Source organism: Chaetodon auriga, chromosome 24 (assembly GCF_051107435.1).
Source record: "Chaetodon auriga isolate fChaAug3 chromosome 24, fChaAug3.hap1, whole genome shotgun sequence".
In the NCBI taxonomy this organism is placed as follows: Eukaryota; Metazoa; Chordata; class Actinopteri; order Chaetodontiformes; family Chaetodontidae; genus Chaetodon; species Chaetodon auriga.
The window spans coordinates 3,655,261-3,669,531 of NC_135097.1; the positions used below are offsets into that span (position 1 = coordinate 3,655,261).

The 14,271-nt window shown below is 48.6% G+C and overlaps 1 protein-coding gene across 3 annotated transcripts in view; it reads left to right on the forward strand.

Annotated features, from left to right (window-relative positions):
• arhgap36 (Rho GTPase activating protein 36) overlaps nt 1-12,976 on the forward strand; it is a 47,146-nt gene extending 34,170 nt beyond the window's left edge. For all 3 annotated transcript variants that reach the window (XM_076725190.1, XM_076725192.1, XM_076725193.1), the window contains exons 4-12: nt 5,603-5,916; nt 8,063-8,300; nt 8,428-8,483; nt 8,808-8,958; nt 9,056-9,204; nt 9,302-9,478; nt 9,589-9,677; nt 9,755-9,981; nt 10,526-12,976. In XM_076725190.1, the coding sequence (XP_076581305.1) occupies nt 5,603-5,916; nt 8,063-8,300; nt 8,428-8,483; nt 8,808-8,958; nt 9,056-9,204; nt 9,302-9,478; nt 9,589-9,677; nt 9,755-9,981; nt 10,526-10,848 (1,724 nt within the window). In that variant the 3' untranslated portion in view covers nt 10,849-12,976. The remainder of the gene's footprint in view (nt 1-5,602; nt 5,917-8,062; nt 8,301-8,427; nt 8,484-8,807; nt 8,959-9,055; nt 9,205-9,301; nt 9,479-9,588; nt 9,678-9,754; nt 9,982-10,525) is intronic.
• The last annotated feature ends 1,295 nt before the right edge of the window (nt 12,977-14,271 follow it).

Sequence of the window (14,271 nt, forward strand, 5' to 3'; positions counted from 1 at the left end):
TTTAGCTTTCCTCCTTTACGTTCATCTCCCTCCTCTGCTTTCTTTACCTCCCTCCTCTTCTTCCTCTAAGCCATGTAGCCGCTCAGCTGCCAGTGTGACCCCAACCCCTCATAAAGAGATGTTCTCTATTCTCAGGTGATTATCACAGCAGTGCAAGATACGAGCCAAAACACACACACAGCACACACACAACACGCATTCCCAGGCTGTCTGTGCAGGACTGTAAATCCTGCCTCCAGCCTCTTACACACAGGGACTTAGCTGAAGCTAACCCTGCTAATCAAAACACAGAACATTGGGACTTGGCAGAGCGCCGCTCCCCTACTATGAAGCCATGACTGTGTGGCTTTCAGAGGTCAGCAGGTAGCAGATTACAGGCAACGGGATTACAAAGTGGTTTGCTTGGAGTTACTGTTAGAAAAATAGGAATATAAAGACAGTTTTTATGTCGTTTGCCAGCTGTCAAGGCTGCAACGTGGGACGAATGTCTTTTACGTTCAAGCCCTTTGCCGAATTGGTGCGTTTTGCAGTGATGTTGTGTTTGAATCTGGTGTCTGTGCTGACGTTCCCGCGCTGGCGCACCGTTAGTGATGCATCAGCCAGCAATGATTGGTTTGCTGACCACACCTGAAGGAAGGAGCAGCCATTAGGAGCATGTTGGAGCCCAAGCCGATGGTTTGTGTGATTACTCTCCCCGCCAGAAGGGGGAGACAGACGTTCCTCACAGCAAGCTAAAGAATGATGGAAAAACCATCATGTTCAATTTAAAGTTCTCGTTTTTTGTTTATTTCTACGCAGATTTCAGGCTAATATTTTCTGCAGCATTTAGTTCCCAAATGGTGATGATTGGTAATTGGGAGGGTCTCTTCATGCTGTTGCATTTGGTTCTACACCCAAAAATGGTTGTGCACTTTGCTATTTGCACACAAATGGCAAACTGCTGTTTAAATTAGGCGTGACTGAGTGAGGAGTCTGTTTTGGAAAAAGCCCCCCACCATTGTGACGTTAAAAAGTGTGTTTCAGACCCTGTTCGACCATCCATCCATCCACCTCCAATATTTGTTTATTTCTCTTTTTTTGCCTCCCTCCTGCTCTCTCAGACAGTATTTTTAGGAAAAGCTTAAACAGAAGTCAGTATGCTTCCTACAGTTTGTGTCTGAATCACTCAGCTCAGTCACCCGGAGGACCAGTACCATCATCCAGCTGCTGCTGTGGTGAAGGAGGAATCTAAATCTAAATATATCTCCTGCAGTCCTCCAGTAACAGATGACGACCCGAGGACCAGAAATAATAAAGAAGGAAAGTAGTGAAAATCCTAAACAATGAGGCATTAACCAGTCAGACACACAGCTGACTTCCTGTCTGGGGTTCAGTGTTTGTTTTACCGTTGACTCAGGACGTCTCCAGAGGGACGTGTCCAGGGGGACGTGTCCAGAGGGGTCTTATCAGAGAAACGCTGTAGGACGGGAATGACTTTTGTTCAGAACTGAGGAATGCTGGCTGCTACGAGTGAGATTTTTTTTTTTTCCCACAGTGGTCGAAAAGAGGTCATGAGTTTAATCCGTCTATATATATGCTGATACATATGCATATTTATGTGTTGTATATAATCAAATATGTGCATCATCTGTACATACACAAACGCAAACGTCCCGTTAGCTTTGCTGCCTGAGAGCCGTCGTCCAGAACCTCCAAACTGCCGCAGCCAACTATTAAATCCTCAACTGTTAACTTTAAACAAGCAAACACTTTGAACGCCTCCAGTGCAAACAGCTTGCCATTCGATGCCAGGAAGCGTGGCCAAATGTCAGGAGGCGGCAGCGTGGAGGGGGCAGCCTGGCTGTTCCTGCCAACAGACGTCAGGACCGAGGAATAAGCTCAGGCTTACTGATCGAACGGGCCCGTTAAGAGCCGTGACTCATTAAGACACGACATCTTTTCAATGGACGGAGACCTTGTTGGCAGACGTGGTGTTTGTTTGAAATGTACCGGGTTACGCAGGGCGGTGAGGCGAGTGAGCAAAACATCTTTCAATCAGTGTCAAGACAAAGTGTCCGTCCTGCTGGTGCTCAGCGTACGAACTCAGAATAAGGTGGAGGAACGGCAAACAGCCATTGGTGCTGATAAGAGGTAAATGTGGTTGTTAGCTACCCAATGGGAAATTCCTCAAGAGCAGCCCCAAAAGCAGACATTTTTCATCTTATAGCCTGCGACACACTGAAACAATTACAACAGTTCACAAATTCTTGTCCTGATAGTTGACAACAAATATCAAGATTGGCCCGTTTCCGCTGCAGGAAGTTGTCGAAGGCTCCAGGAACCACTGCGAGATCTCAAGAAGCTTATCTGTGTTTTGACCAGAGAAATTAGCAGCCTGGCCTCTTTCTCAGGCCGTCAAGTACCAACGCTTTGTCAGGCCCCCCTTCCCCAGACCCACAGGGTACCCTTTGTACCCGTCTATATGAGACGGACCAGGCTTGAACGAACTCCACGGTAAACCCATCTGTGGCAGCGCTGGACGCTCTGAGCAGCTGCTCCAACACGTTCGCATCCCGGTGACACATAAAAGCCTTACTGCCAGAAAGCCTCTCCAACACGTGGGGAATGGCTGCGGTTTGGTCAGCTTTAGCCATCAAAGCTACTTGGTTAGCTTCAGGAAAAGTCGTGAGGTTGCCTGTATTAGATGCTGAAGGGATGGGAAGTGATCGAGGGCTAACAGGCTATTTGAAGTCAGGATGATTACGTAGCTACTACAGCAGGTATAAGCCTAAAACATAATCAAAGTAGCTAACGTAGTAAATGACCATTATAATGGTAACCTGTGATTGAAACAGCTTTTCTAACCTGGATTAAGAGCTGATTTCTGTTGTGTTAGCTAGCAAACAGCTAGCAGTTGACAGTTGCTAAAGAGTAGCTTTTGATATCATTCTCTGCTGACCTTTAGCATGTTTATGAGCCACTGTGTCGTACCAACAACCACGTGTAGCTTCACATCTGTTGTGCACATTAGCCATTAGCTCGTCAAATCTCCGCTTGTAGCCCTTCCTCAGGTCAGTAACAAGCTAATGCTAAACGGCACTTGGCCAACGAGGCACCTTTCAAGGAGCTTATCTGAGAGCCCGGCGCCTGATCTGATGTCGGCACACGTGGAGGAGGGCTGGTCAGAACAAGAAGGCAGAAAATTTGGAATTGAGTTGTGGAGTGAAGGTAGATGCCAGTAGATGTGAATCGTGGACTGAGATTTGGTGCTCAAATGACCAAAACCCAGTCATTTTCCTTTCTACTTATTACATTTTACATTATATTATGCAGAGAAATGCAACCGCTGCCTGTTTTCTCTGTTGATCACCCCGTGAATGATGCGTTCAGGGTGCTGTGTAAGCGCTGAATAAACTCAAACAACCTGAGGGTTATTTCCAGCTGAATCAGTCCCGTCCCTTGAAGGCTTCTCGTGGCATCGTGCCAGGCTGCTGCGGCTGTTTGACCTGCTGAGGACTTTTCTTACCAAGCGTGACTGTGCACGTGTGGGTGCGTTAGCTGTCCATGTGTCTCCATTCAAACTGTCCCGTGTCCACGATTCTGCCAATGTGGCCGTCCGTGTATAGACGCATCCCAGATTAAGCTGCGTTTCCTGTTTCGTGCATGTGAATGACACATGCAGGGCGAGCGCTTTCCCAACATCGGTGCACTCCTGTGTATTTTAGGCGCCGTAGAGTGAAGCAGTCACTTCACACTCGGGGTTGGCAGGATGTATCAGTCGTCCTTCAGCTGGACGCTCAGGGTTCAAGACCGCAAACTGGCAAACATCCTCCCTGGCGACATGTCATTTAGCGGGATTCTGTGGCTGAGAGGCCATGAGATGTTACACGAAGCTTTCCAGATATCAAACTGAACCCAGAGACAACGTGATGAGTAAGTTGGGTTAAAGCATCATCTATAAATCATCACATTTTTCTTAAACTTGCATGAACTGATGAGGAATCACAGGCAGCGTTTGAGTTCACTGAATGGTCAATTACTCACACAGCAATGAATAATATAATTACCCGACAATTAAGGGTCTCCAGATGTTTGGGAAGGGGATACTGCTGCATCAAGGATGGTGATGAATGGCTTGTTTGCTGTGTTTACTCTCTGCTCTAAATATTCACTCGTCTCTATTGAGTAAATGTGATTTTTCGGGTCAGTTAGAGGTCGCAGAGCCGCTGATGTTGCAGTCAATAAGACTCGTTCGTGGTTTCACAGAGGCTTTATTGGACAGTTCAAAGGTCATCTTCTAATTGGGGCGGGTTCAGTTTAAACGTGAACCCTGCACAGGGTAAGAGGCTTATGGGGGAAAGTTGCCAGACAATAAAACGTTGACTTTTGAGTTCATTAACAGAGACCAAGCCGGGGCTGCTCAACAGGTGGATGTTTAGATCAAGAAAAGTCAAAATAACTGAAGGACACAGGAGCTTCAGTCCAGAACAGTCTGGGTATCGTTTTGACATCTCATAATTTTACTTGACTTATAAATTTGCCATCGTCAAAATTCTGACTTCATATGTGAATATTTCAAACAGTTGAATCGTCTCGTGCAGACCGTGTTGTGTTCTCGTGCCGGCTGCCGGCTGTAAGCCTGTATCGGTCTGAGCGCGATGTCTGGTTTGTGGCTGTGGCTGCTCTGACAGGATTACCTGTTCATCCTCTCTTACCTGCTCTCTCCATCCATTCTGTCTATTCTTACACTGCTTGTGTACTTGAACCTGTAATCTGGCTGCACATTCATGGCATCAGTACATTTACATCGGTCTTTACTGTCCGGCTGTGAGCGTGGGAGGTGTCGTTTGTTCTTCAGTAATGACTGCATGCGTCTCTCCAGAGGAAGCAGAGCTGATTCCCAAACATTCCCAAAACACACAGATCAGTGATTTACACACATCACAAATGTGTAAAAATACAGACTTTATTAGTATAAATCCAGTCTCGCCCTGGCGATCAAAGTCGGATCATCTTCCTGTTTGGAGTTCAGATGGGATCAGCTGAGAGGAATGTGCTCTGTAAACAAAACAAGGCTCCGGACTCCAGAAACCGTTTTCATCGTGAGGAAGCTGCTTTTCATGCTCAGCTCCTAAACGTCCGCGTAGAGATTCAGTTCACGAGGGGAAAACAGTCCTTGCCTTTCTGCAGAAAAAAGGTTTTTATGACACCAAATGAGTGAGTTTCTCCTGAGGTTGAATCATTTTTGGAGGGATTATCAGGCTCTCTGGACTGAGTTTACTAAAACAAGACGTCCCTGTCGTCTCCTTGGTCCCGCTGACTGCCGAGGACGATGTCCAACAGTTTGTAAATCAGCCGCTTTCAAACTGTTATTAGAAACACGTCTTCCAGGGTGTAACTGATCGCTCTGAGACTGTCGCTCTCTGCACAGGAACTTCTTCCTAAAGCCGCCATTTTATGTTTTGATTCCATTGTTGTTATCATGCTGGTCCTCAGCTCGAAGCGAAGCGTCGTGTTTATTATGGTGATTGCATCTGCATCTGGATGACCAGCAGCTGAGTGTTGAGCGTACGTCTTTAATGTAGCCGTGAGCTAACTCCTGTCCCATCCTCTCCTCCCTCAGAGTCGACCCCCATGGCGTTCGGCATCCCCCTCTCCCAGGTCATCGCCAACGACCGGGCCTACAAGCGGCGGCAGGACGCCCTGAAGGAGAGCAGGCGGGACTGCCTGGACCTGGAGGCCAGCATCCTGCGCTTCAGGGCCGAGAAGAGGCAGTTCTTCAACGGGAACAAGCCGCTGGTCAGCTCCTCGTCCATCACGGGGGGAGGTCCCGGCTCGCCGTCCGCAAACTCGGTGGCACCGGCGCCCGTTTTTGAGAGCCAGAACAAACCGCTGTCGCCTACGTTTCTGGACAACAGCGGCCGAGGACAGAGGAGGGTGAGATGCTGCAGCAGCAGCTTTCTCTCAACTACTTGAAATCTGTGTTTTTTCTGAGGATTTCAGGGTAATGTGACGTGACGACAGGACGCAGACACGCACACGTTCGCGGTGAATGTCGACGCCGTGACAGAGCAGCTTTGAGTTTCTTCCCGTTTTTTTTTTTTTACGAAATTCCACATTTAATCAAGTGTGTGTGTGTTTGTTTTTGTGTGCTGTGTGTGTGTGTGTGTGTGTGTGTGTGTGTGTGTGTGTGTGTGTTTTAAGAGAGATTCGATATAATTCGAGGGAACAAACTGGCGGGCTGGTGTTTGTTTCTGCAAGGCTGGAGTGTGTGTGTGTGTGTGTGTGTGTGTGTGTGTGTGTGTGTGTGTGTCCTGTGTCCAGCTCACAAATCTCTGACTGCATCTGCAGCTGTAAACATTTTCACATCGAATTCTTCCACTTGCCTCCTCGGTCACGTTCGGAGGAAAAATGCTACGTCGGTGCCATGTGTGTGCGCGTGCGCGCGTGTGTGTGTGTGTGTGTGTGTGTGTGTGTGTGCGCATGTGCACGTGTGTGTGCGCGTGTGCACGTGTGTGTGTGTGCGCGCGTGCGCGTGTGCGTGTGTGTGCACGTGTGTGTGTGTGCGCGCGTGCGCGTGTGCGTGTGTGTGAGTGTGTGTGTGTGTGCGCATGTGTATGAGCCCTCTCTGCTCGAAGCCGTCACACCCAGTAATCCTCCCCACGCTGATCTGGAAACAGTGGTTACGCTGAGCCTGTAACGAGCATCATCACAGTCGTGGAGCCTGAAGCAGACGCTGCAGTAAACACAAACACTGCTGAAGTAACGGCGCATTGACCGGCCGCAAACAGTGATTATCTTCATTATTGACTCGTTATTTCTTCATCTATTTATGTCACACGTTCACAGAGCAGCTGACGCTTCAGTCCGAGCCCCGGACGTTCTGCTTACAGCGAGCCGACTGAACCGGTTCTGGTGTTTTTGCTTGATGAAGAGTTGCTGTTGACGTCAGCGCGGCAGAAACTCTTCAGGTCCTCCATCGAGCTCGGCCGTCCAGACGCTTTAAACCAACACCTGAAGCAGTTTGCTTGTTGGGTGTTTTTTTTTCCAGTGATTCTCGCAGTTTTTGGGTTTCATGGTTGAAATCACTGCGAGTGGAGTCATCCATTCATTCAGTCAACTCTTCATCACTGATTTATTGGCGGCTGCGGGTGATTGTGCAGGCAGCCAGATGTGTGTGATAACTGATTACATGTAATCAGCGCTGGTTCAGCAACATGACGAAAGCTCTGTTTACTGTTACTGCACCGTGCAGGTGAAAGTGTGCAGCGGGCAGTTTGGTTTATTCTCAGCTGATGGAGTGAAGATGCAGTTTTGCTCCTTGAACAGAGAAAAGTGATCCAAAAGCGGTTTTCCGCCTTTCCACAGAAGTCCCATCTTTGTGCGTAATTCCAAAGAAAAACCCCACTTATGCTTTATTTATACTGATCGTTTCCTATCAGTGGTTACAGAGAACAGAAGTGTTTGTTTGCTAGAAAGAGGAAAAGAAAACTTTTCCATCCGTCTCCAGTTAAACGGGACACTGACTCGCCCTCTTCCAGCCGTCTGGACTGCAGCAGCTCGCTGTTTACACACACACACACACACACACACACACACACACACACTCAGCTTGACGGATGAGGCCGTGGTGTCGCGGCGGCGTGTCTGTGCAGCGACAGACACACTGCAGGAGGAAAGGTTGAGATTAACGGCTGGAGGACATTTTAAAGGAGCGCAGTGATTTCTCCGTGAGCTCGGACGAACGCCGGACAGACCTCCTGTTCTCAGACCGGGACGGAGACGGATGAGGGCTTTGAGGCCCAGCTGTGTGCATGCTACACACTGGAAAATGACAAAAACGTTGAGTGTGAAGCCGTGCTGAAATGTCTTTGTTTATGGAGAGAAAGCAGAGTGTTCTGAAGCTTCGTGGTGTTCCAGCCTCGGTCGATTTGTCGTGCTCTTAACTTCTGTGTGACAGCAATTATTTTCATTGCTGATTGGTCCAGAAAATGTCAGGAAAAAAAAAACCCAGATATTTCTTGGATGTGGCTCCTCGGCTCCTCCTGACGTAAAAACGTTCTTTCCATTTTCTCCCCTGCAGGGTGGTCTGTCGGTGGACTCCATCTCCGACCTCGTGGACAGTCAGTCCCGCCTGCTGGAGGCGCTGCAGCTGTCTCACCCGGCCGAGCTGGAGCTGAAGAAGTCGGCGGGCGGCGGCGGAGGCGGTGGCGGCGGCGGCTCGGCGGAGGGGAGGACTCAGACCAAGCTGAGCCTAAACCCCATCTACAGGCAGGTGCCCCGCGTGCTGGAGAGGTGCTGCAGTCACATCGAGTCCCACGGTGAGACACAGGACGGGTTTCCCCAAATCAGACAAACTGGTTTAACGTGGAGAGTTTAAGTTAAAGCCGGACGCCTCAGTGTCCACGTCAGGACATGAGACTTGATGAGACTCTCGTCTGTCCTCAGGTCTTCAGACTGTGGGGATTTTCCGAGTCGGCAGCTCCAAGAAGAGAGTGAGACAGGTGAGGAGGTTCGCTGTTCACACACACACACACACACACACACACACACACACACACACACACATCTGAATAAAGTGTAAAGTCCTTCAGTTGGTCAGAAAAGGTGGAGATACGTGGTTTCCACTGGCCGGGAGGATTCACTCTGCGCTGGATATAAAAATAATCCTCCAGTGAGAAGCTGATGATGTGTGACTTCCTGTTTTGGAGGAATCGTGTCCATCAGGGGACAGTGACTCCTGTTTGACCTCTGTGTGTGTGTGTGTGTGTGTGTGTGTGTGTGTGTGTGTGTGTGTGTGTTGGTGCTTGTTTGTGTTCGCTCCTCAGCTGCGGGAGGACTTTGACGTGGGGGTGGACGTCCAGCTGGACGAGGAGCACAGCGTCCATGACGTGGCGGCGCTGCTCAAGGAGTTTCTCAGGGACATGCCCGATCCTCTGCTGCCCCGCGAGCTCTACCCCGCCTTCCTGCACGCCAACCGTGAGCACGCACACACACGCACACACACACAGACGACACAGCAGTAACAGCTGTGCTCATCAAGCTAAAAATCTCCTCCTCTCTGCGCCTCCTGCAGTGCTGAGGGGAGCAGACCAGCTTCAGTACCTGCAGCACCTCCTCTACCTGCTCCCTCCCTGTAACTGTGACACGCTGCTGCGCCTCCTCAGCCTGTTACACACCGTGCAGAGCTTCGCCCAGGACAGCATAGGAACAAACGACGAGGAGGTGAGCCACGGAGAGAAACCCGCCTGCAGCTCCGCCGTTTACCCGGAAGAGCTCGATTCACACACTCTCTTTCCTCCTCCTCCTCGTCTTCATCCAGATCCCCGGCAACAAGATGACGGCTGCCAACCTGGCGGTGATCTTCGGGCCCAACCTGCTGCAGAGGGAGCGAGGAGGAGACGCGAGCCCTCACATCTACGCCGTGGGGATCGAGGACAGCACGGCCATCATCAACGTGACGCTGGTGCTCATCCAGAACCACCGGAGGCTCTTCATGGTACGTCACGTGATCGGGGTTCTGGTGTGTCCGCGGACACAGCAGGACCCGGGTCAGAGGCTGAGCCCACCCCGTTAATGGCACTCACGCACCTCTGCGCTGTTCAACAGGTCTCTGCGGAGCTGCAGCAGGAGGTCCTGATGAGCCTGATCCAGACGGACCCCGACATCATCGACTACCTGCTGCGCAGGAAGCTCAGGTAACCACGACGCCCAGTCTGTCAGTCAGGTCCTCAGAGTGCCACGAGTTCGGCCTTGACTCTCACTTCCTCCACAGCGGCAGTCACCTGACGGTGGAGAGCGGCGGCGAGTCGGGGGGCCGTCGGGACACGGGGGCGTCCCTGGACTCTGTGGGAGCGTCCAGCGGGAGTCTGTCCCCACTGGAGCCGCCGTCGCCCCTTTTCCCGCCTGACGGCAGCGGCGGCGAGGGCAGCCTGACCAGCGAGGTGTTCCTCAACGTGCTCAAGCTGAACCAGAACAGGAAGCGGCAGGAGAACAGATACGGTACTCCACAGCACAGAAACAGATTTTATACCTTTAAGTTGGGAAATAAAAACATGATGCTTCATATTTTCCTTCAAAAACAAATTGATTTGATACCAGTTACAGAAAAACGTGATATGATTGGCTGAATTGGTTGATTTTAAGAAGTTTAACAACATATAACTGAACATCTACTTATGAAAAATCCAATGAAGTAAAACATTTTAGCTGCTTTGGTTTTTCTACTCATCACCTTAATTACTTTTTAAAATCCTCAAACTGTCTAAAGGCTCTGAACAGGAGTGTGTTTGGTGATAAATGAGGCCACAGCTCCACCTAGCTGTGACTGAGGGAACGTCAGAGAGGCTTGAACAGTAAAAATGAACAGAATCAGAGCATTTAGTGCTGATTTAACTCTTAGATGTTGATATAGAAAGAGATTTATTAAACTTCAAAGGTTTTTCCAGTTTTAGAAAGCTCTTAGTTTGAGAGTTTGTGGCTCATTTTCTCACATTTGAACAGATTTTCTTCACCTGTTGAACCTTTTCCTGTCTGAATCCTCCAGGTGAGGCTCCTCCAGGTAAATCCATCCGCCACATGCGTCAGTTCCACTCCCACCACAACCTGCTCAGCCTGGCCCAGCCCTCCACCTCCAGACCCCACGCTCCGGACCCCGACGGCCAGGACCGTAGGGGCGCGCTGGGCTCGGCGCTGGGCTTCACGCTGGGCGGCGGCAGCGGCGGCGGCAGCTGCTCCAGCCTGAGCGGCTCCACGGAGAACAGCATCTGGGTGAGGCAGACGCCGCAGGAGGAGAGCAAACCGTCACCGGCCGCTAACTTCTGGGACTTCTTCACCGGGAAAGGGTCGGGCTCAGAGACGATGGTATGATGGAGGGCGAGAAGAGGAGGAACGAGAAGGGAAAGAGTGTGTGGGTGAAAAATCCCCAGAGAAGCTGGTCAAAGAGCGTTTGAGTCCGGTTTGAAGTCAACAGCTGAGTCTCTTTCCTGGATTTAAAACACGTTTAAATGAACAAGCTCAGACCAAAAATCATGAATCCTACATTTCCGACCTGAACTTCTGACTTTGAGGCAGCATCCTGCTGCAAGTTTCCCGTCCAAAGTCGGAATTTCCCACTTTTCCTGCAGCTCTGGAACGCAGCCTGTGTATGGATGTGAAGCGGGGACGCGGAAACCACGAAGAAGAACATGAACAAAGTTTTTTAAAGACACTTTGGATTCGTGCCGATGACTTTTCGAACGTCGGTGAATGAAGAAGAAGAGACTGAACTCACCTGAAGGTTCTCTGGAAGTGGACGCAGTCACAACTGTGATGTACATAATGTGATTTACACGCTCAGCCGAGAACTGCATGAACTGTAGCTGCATGGACTCCACTAACACGTCTGCACCAGACTCCCTTTGCTTTGTGTGGTTTTCCTGCAGTGAGCTACACCTCAGCTACACCTCCACGACCAGCAGCCCAACATTCAGCTAGAACAACCCTGAGAGCTCAGAACACCTCATCAGCTTCACTGATTCTTGTAAATATCTGCTTATTGTTTCAAAGGCTGGGAAAGTTGTGGGATGCTCCAAAAGCACCTGTTTGGATCATTCCACAGGTGAACAGAGCTGGATCCTCTGAAGGATGAAGGTTTCTTTAGACCACCGCAGAGTCGGGCTGGACCCGCCTCTCCTCCCAGAATCAGTTCCGGTGCTTTGTCCAGTTTCACGATGCCTGGTTTTAACAGTGAGATGATATTTTCATTTAACGTCTGTTTATCTGGAGCCGCCCGTCACTCAGCGACGCGTCCAGTCTGCTAACGAGACGTATGAGTGCGGTTCATTCCTGCTGTCAGCTGAAACAGCGTCTAACGAGCTCTGGCCTCCAAACAGCTGGAATATAAAACCAGTCGCTCAAACACGCAGATGATCAGCAGGTGAGAACGACGGAGAGGCTTTAATTAAAATTAAAAAATTTGATTAAAACTGTTTTTTAATGTCAGACGTTCATTTAACATGACGCCACGTCTGCCTCCGAGCGCTCAGTTGGGAGCAGTTTCCATCTTGTAAATAGCCTCCACGTCGGTGTCCAAGTCCTAATTACAGCCGGAGTTTTCCTGTTTTTATATGTGTGATTTAACACAAACAAACATGGACGCCTCCCATCCTTCTGTTCGAGGTAAACCCTCGTTTAAAAAATATGCTGTGAGTTCAGAACTCTGCATTCACTGAGGAGTATTACTGACAACATCCCACCACAACAAAAGTCACATCATCGTCATTTTTAGGTTCGTTTTTAGTGAAAATGAAAGGCGGAAATTGACCATTGACTCTAAAACTTATCAGAAAAGGAAAAGAAAGGTTAATTTTCGGCAGCAGAACTTCTTCAGAGGAAGAGACAAAATGTTAAAACTGGTCAGAAAACAATCAGGAACTCCAAACTGTGAGACTCCACCTGCCAAACGGACAGCGTGGCTGTCGTGAAGGTCAAGAATGAGCTTTAAATCTCAGCTTTTTTCCTCATTTCGTTGATTGATCTGTGAGCGGGAAAACCTTCGCTTTCCAACCTCGTTCGGTCTTTTGAGCTGAATCAGATGTTTGTCTGAAAAGTCTGATTTCAGCAGCACTTTGTCCTCTGATTTAATATCACAGCGGCGTCATCACAGGATGCATCACCGTCCTTCAACCACAGGAGGGCGACACTCACCGCATCAGCTCACTGCTTTTCCCAGCATCTCCTCTAACACCAGACACAAATGTATTAGCTTTGGGAATGAAGCCAGACACCTAGAAACTGTCCATGTTTGTGTGTTTCTGGCCTCTCTGTAGTAGAAATCCTGACGTTGTATTTGTTCACCACCTGTTGTACAGAGTCCGTCCTTCACCTCAGCAGGTGAACGTATCCTCGCTCGTCTTCCTTGTAGGGAAAGCGAGATGTGTGTTGTTTTTTGTCAGTGATGCATTTTTCTATATGGTTGTAAAATCCGTCGAGACCTGAACTGAATTAAACGTCAGACTGGCCGTGTGTCGCTGCTGCTTATTGAATCTGCTCTGAGTCACCATCTGGTTTCAGGGGGAGTCTTCAAGCATCGGAGGAGGAATCAGGTGAGTCAGAAGACAAAAAAAAAAAAAGAAAACCCTCAGAGGGAGGATGAGCTCACTGCTGCAGTTCGTCTCTAAACTTCTTCGGTTTGTCCTCTGATGATGTGATCGTAACGTTTTACATCTGTCACCTTTCAGGAGTGGAAACGACATCAGAGCCGAGTTCTTCTTCTTTGGTGAGTGAACGCTGTGCTCGCTCAGAGCAGAGTGCCTCAGGACCTTTTTATTCCCCTTAAATGAAGCAAGTAGAGGCTTCAGAGAGAGGCCTCGTCACAGCGTCGGTTATTTAGTCAGTAGCAGTGATTTTTTTCTTTGTTCTTGCACTAAAAGCTGAAGTTATTCAGAATCTCACAGTGTCTTTCCTGTTCTGACCCGTCAGGTTAATCTGATCTCAGTTCAGTACTGATGCTACAAATCACGTCTGATAACTCAAAGCCTTAAAATGAGGCAAATTTCAGTTTTTTTTGTCATTATATATTAGTTCATACTTTATGGTGACCCCTCAGATTCATCTAAGCTGCCTTAAAGCGAATCAGGTTCCACACTTCTGCTATAAATTACTGCTAACTGCAGAAATGATGAAACAAATCTGCAAACAAGCAGATGTTCATTTTGGAAAACAACAAAGAGGAAGTCAAATGTTTCTTCGTGTCTGTTGAACTGTGATGGTGAGGTTAAGTTTCAGGGCTCCTTCACCCAAAAACACACAAACATAAGATGTAAAGAACACTTAAATCAACCCGTTAACACAAAAATAACGATGCCAAAACACGGATGCTCGTTAAAAATGGCCGTCCTTGGCTGCCTCGTCTCTCTTCCAGCATCCTTTGGCTCAATATCATAATAACAAATTCTCACCTGTTAATCAAAACATGAATACAAAAAGAGTTTTTCCCCCAAGACATGTGAAAACTGATAATTAGGAGATGGAAACTCTTCTGCCCGAACAGAACGTTCTGTCCTCAAAGCAAACGTTTCCCTCTAATACTTTCATCACTTTATTAATTCTGTTTCTTTGTTGTTTCTGTTTCTCATATTTCCAACAGTCACACTGCTGTTAAAATACCTGCAGGCTCTCTGAGAATATCACACTCTCTGATATCAGCACTGATACTCAAACTGCAAATGGATTAAAATATAGAATAACATAAATAGCATGAAGCACAGTCACAACGCTGGACTCTGATTGGCTGATAAAACTTCCCAGACG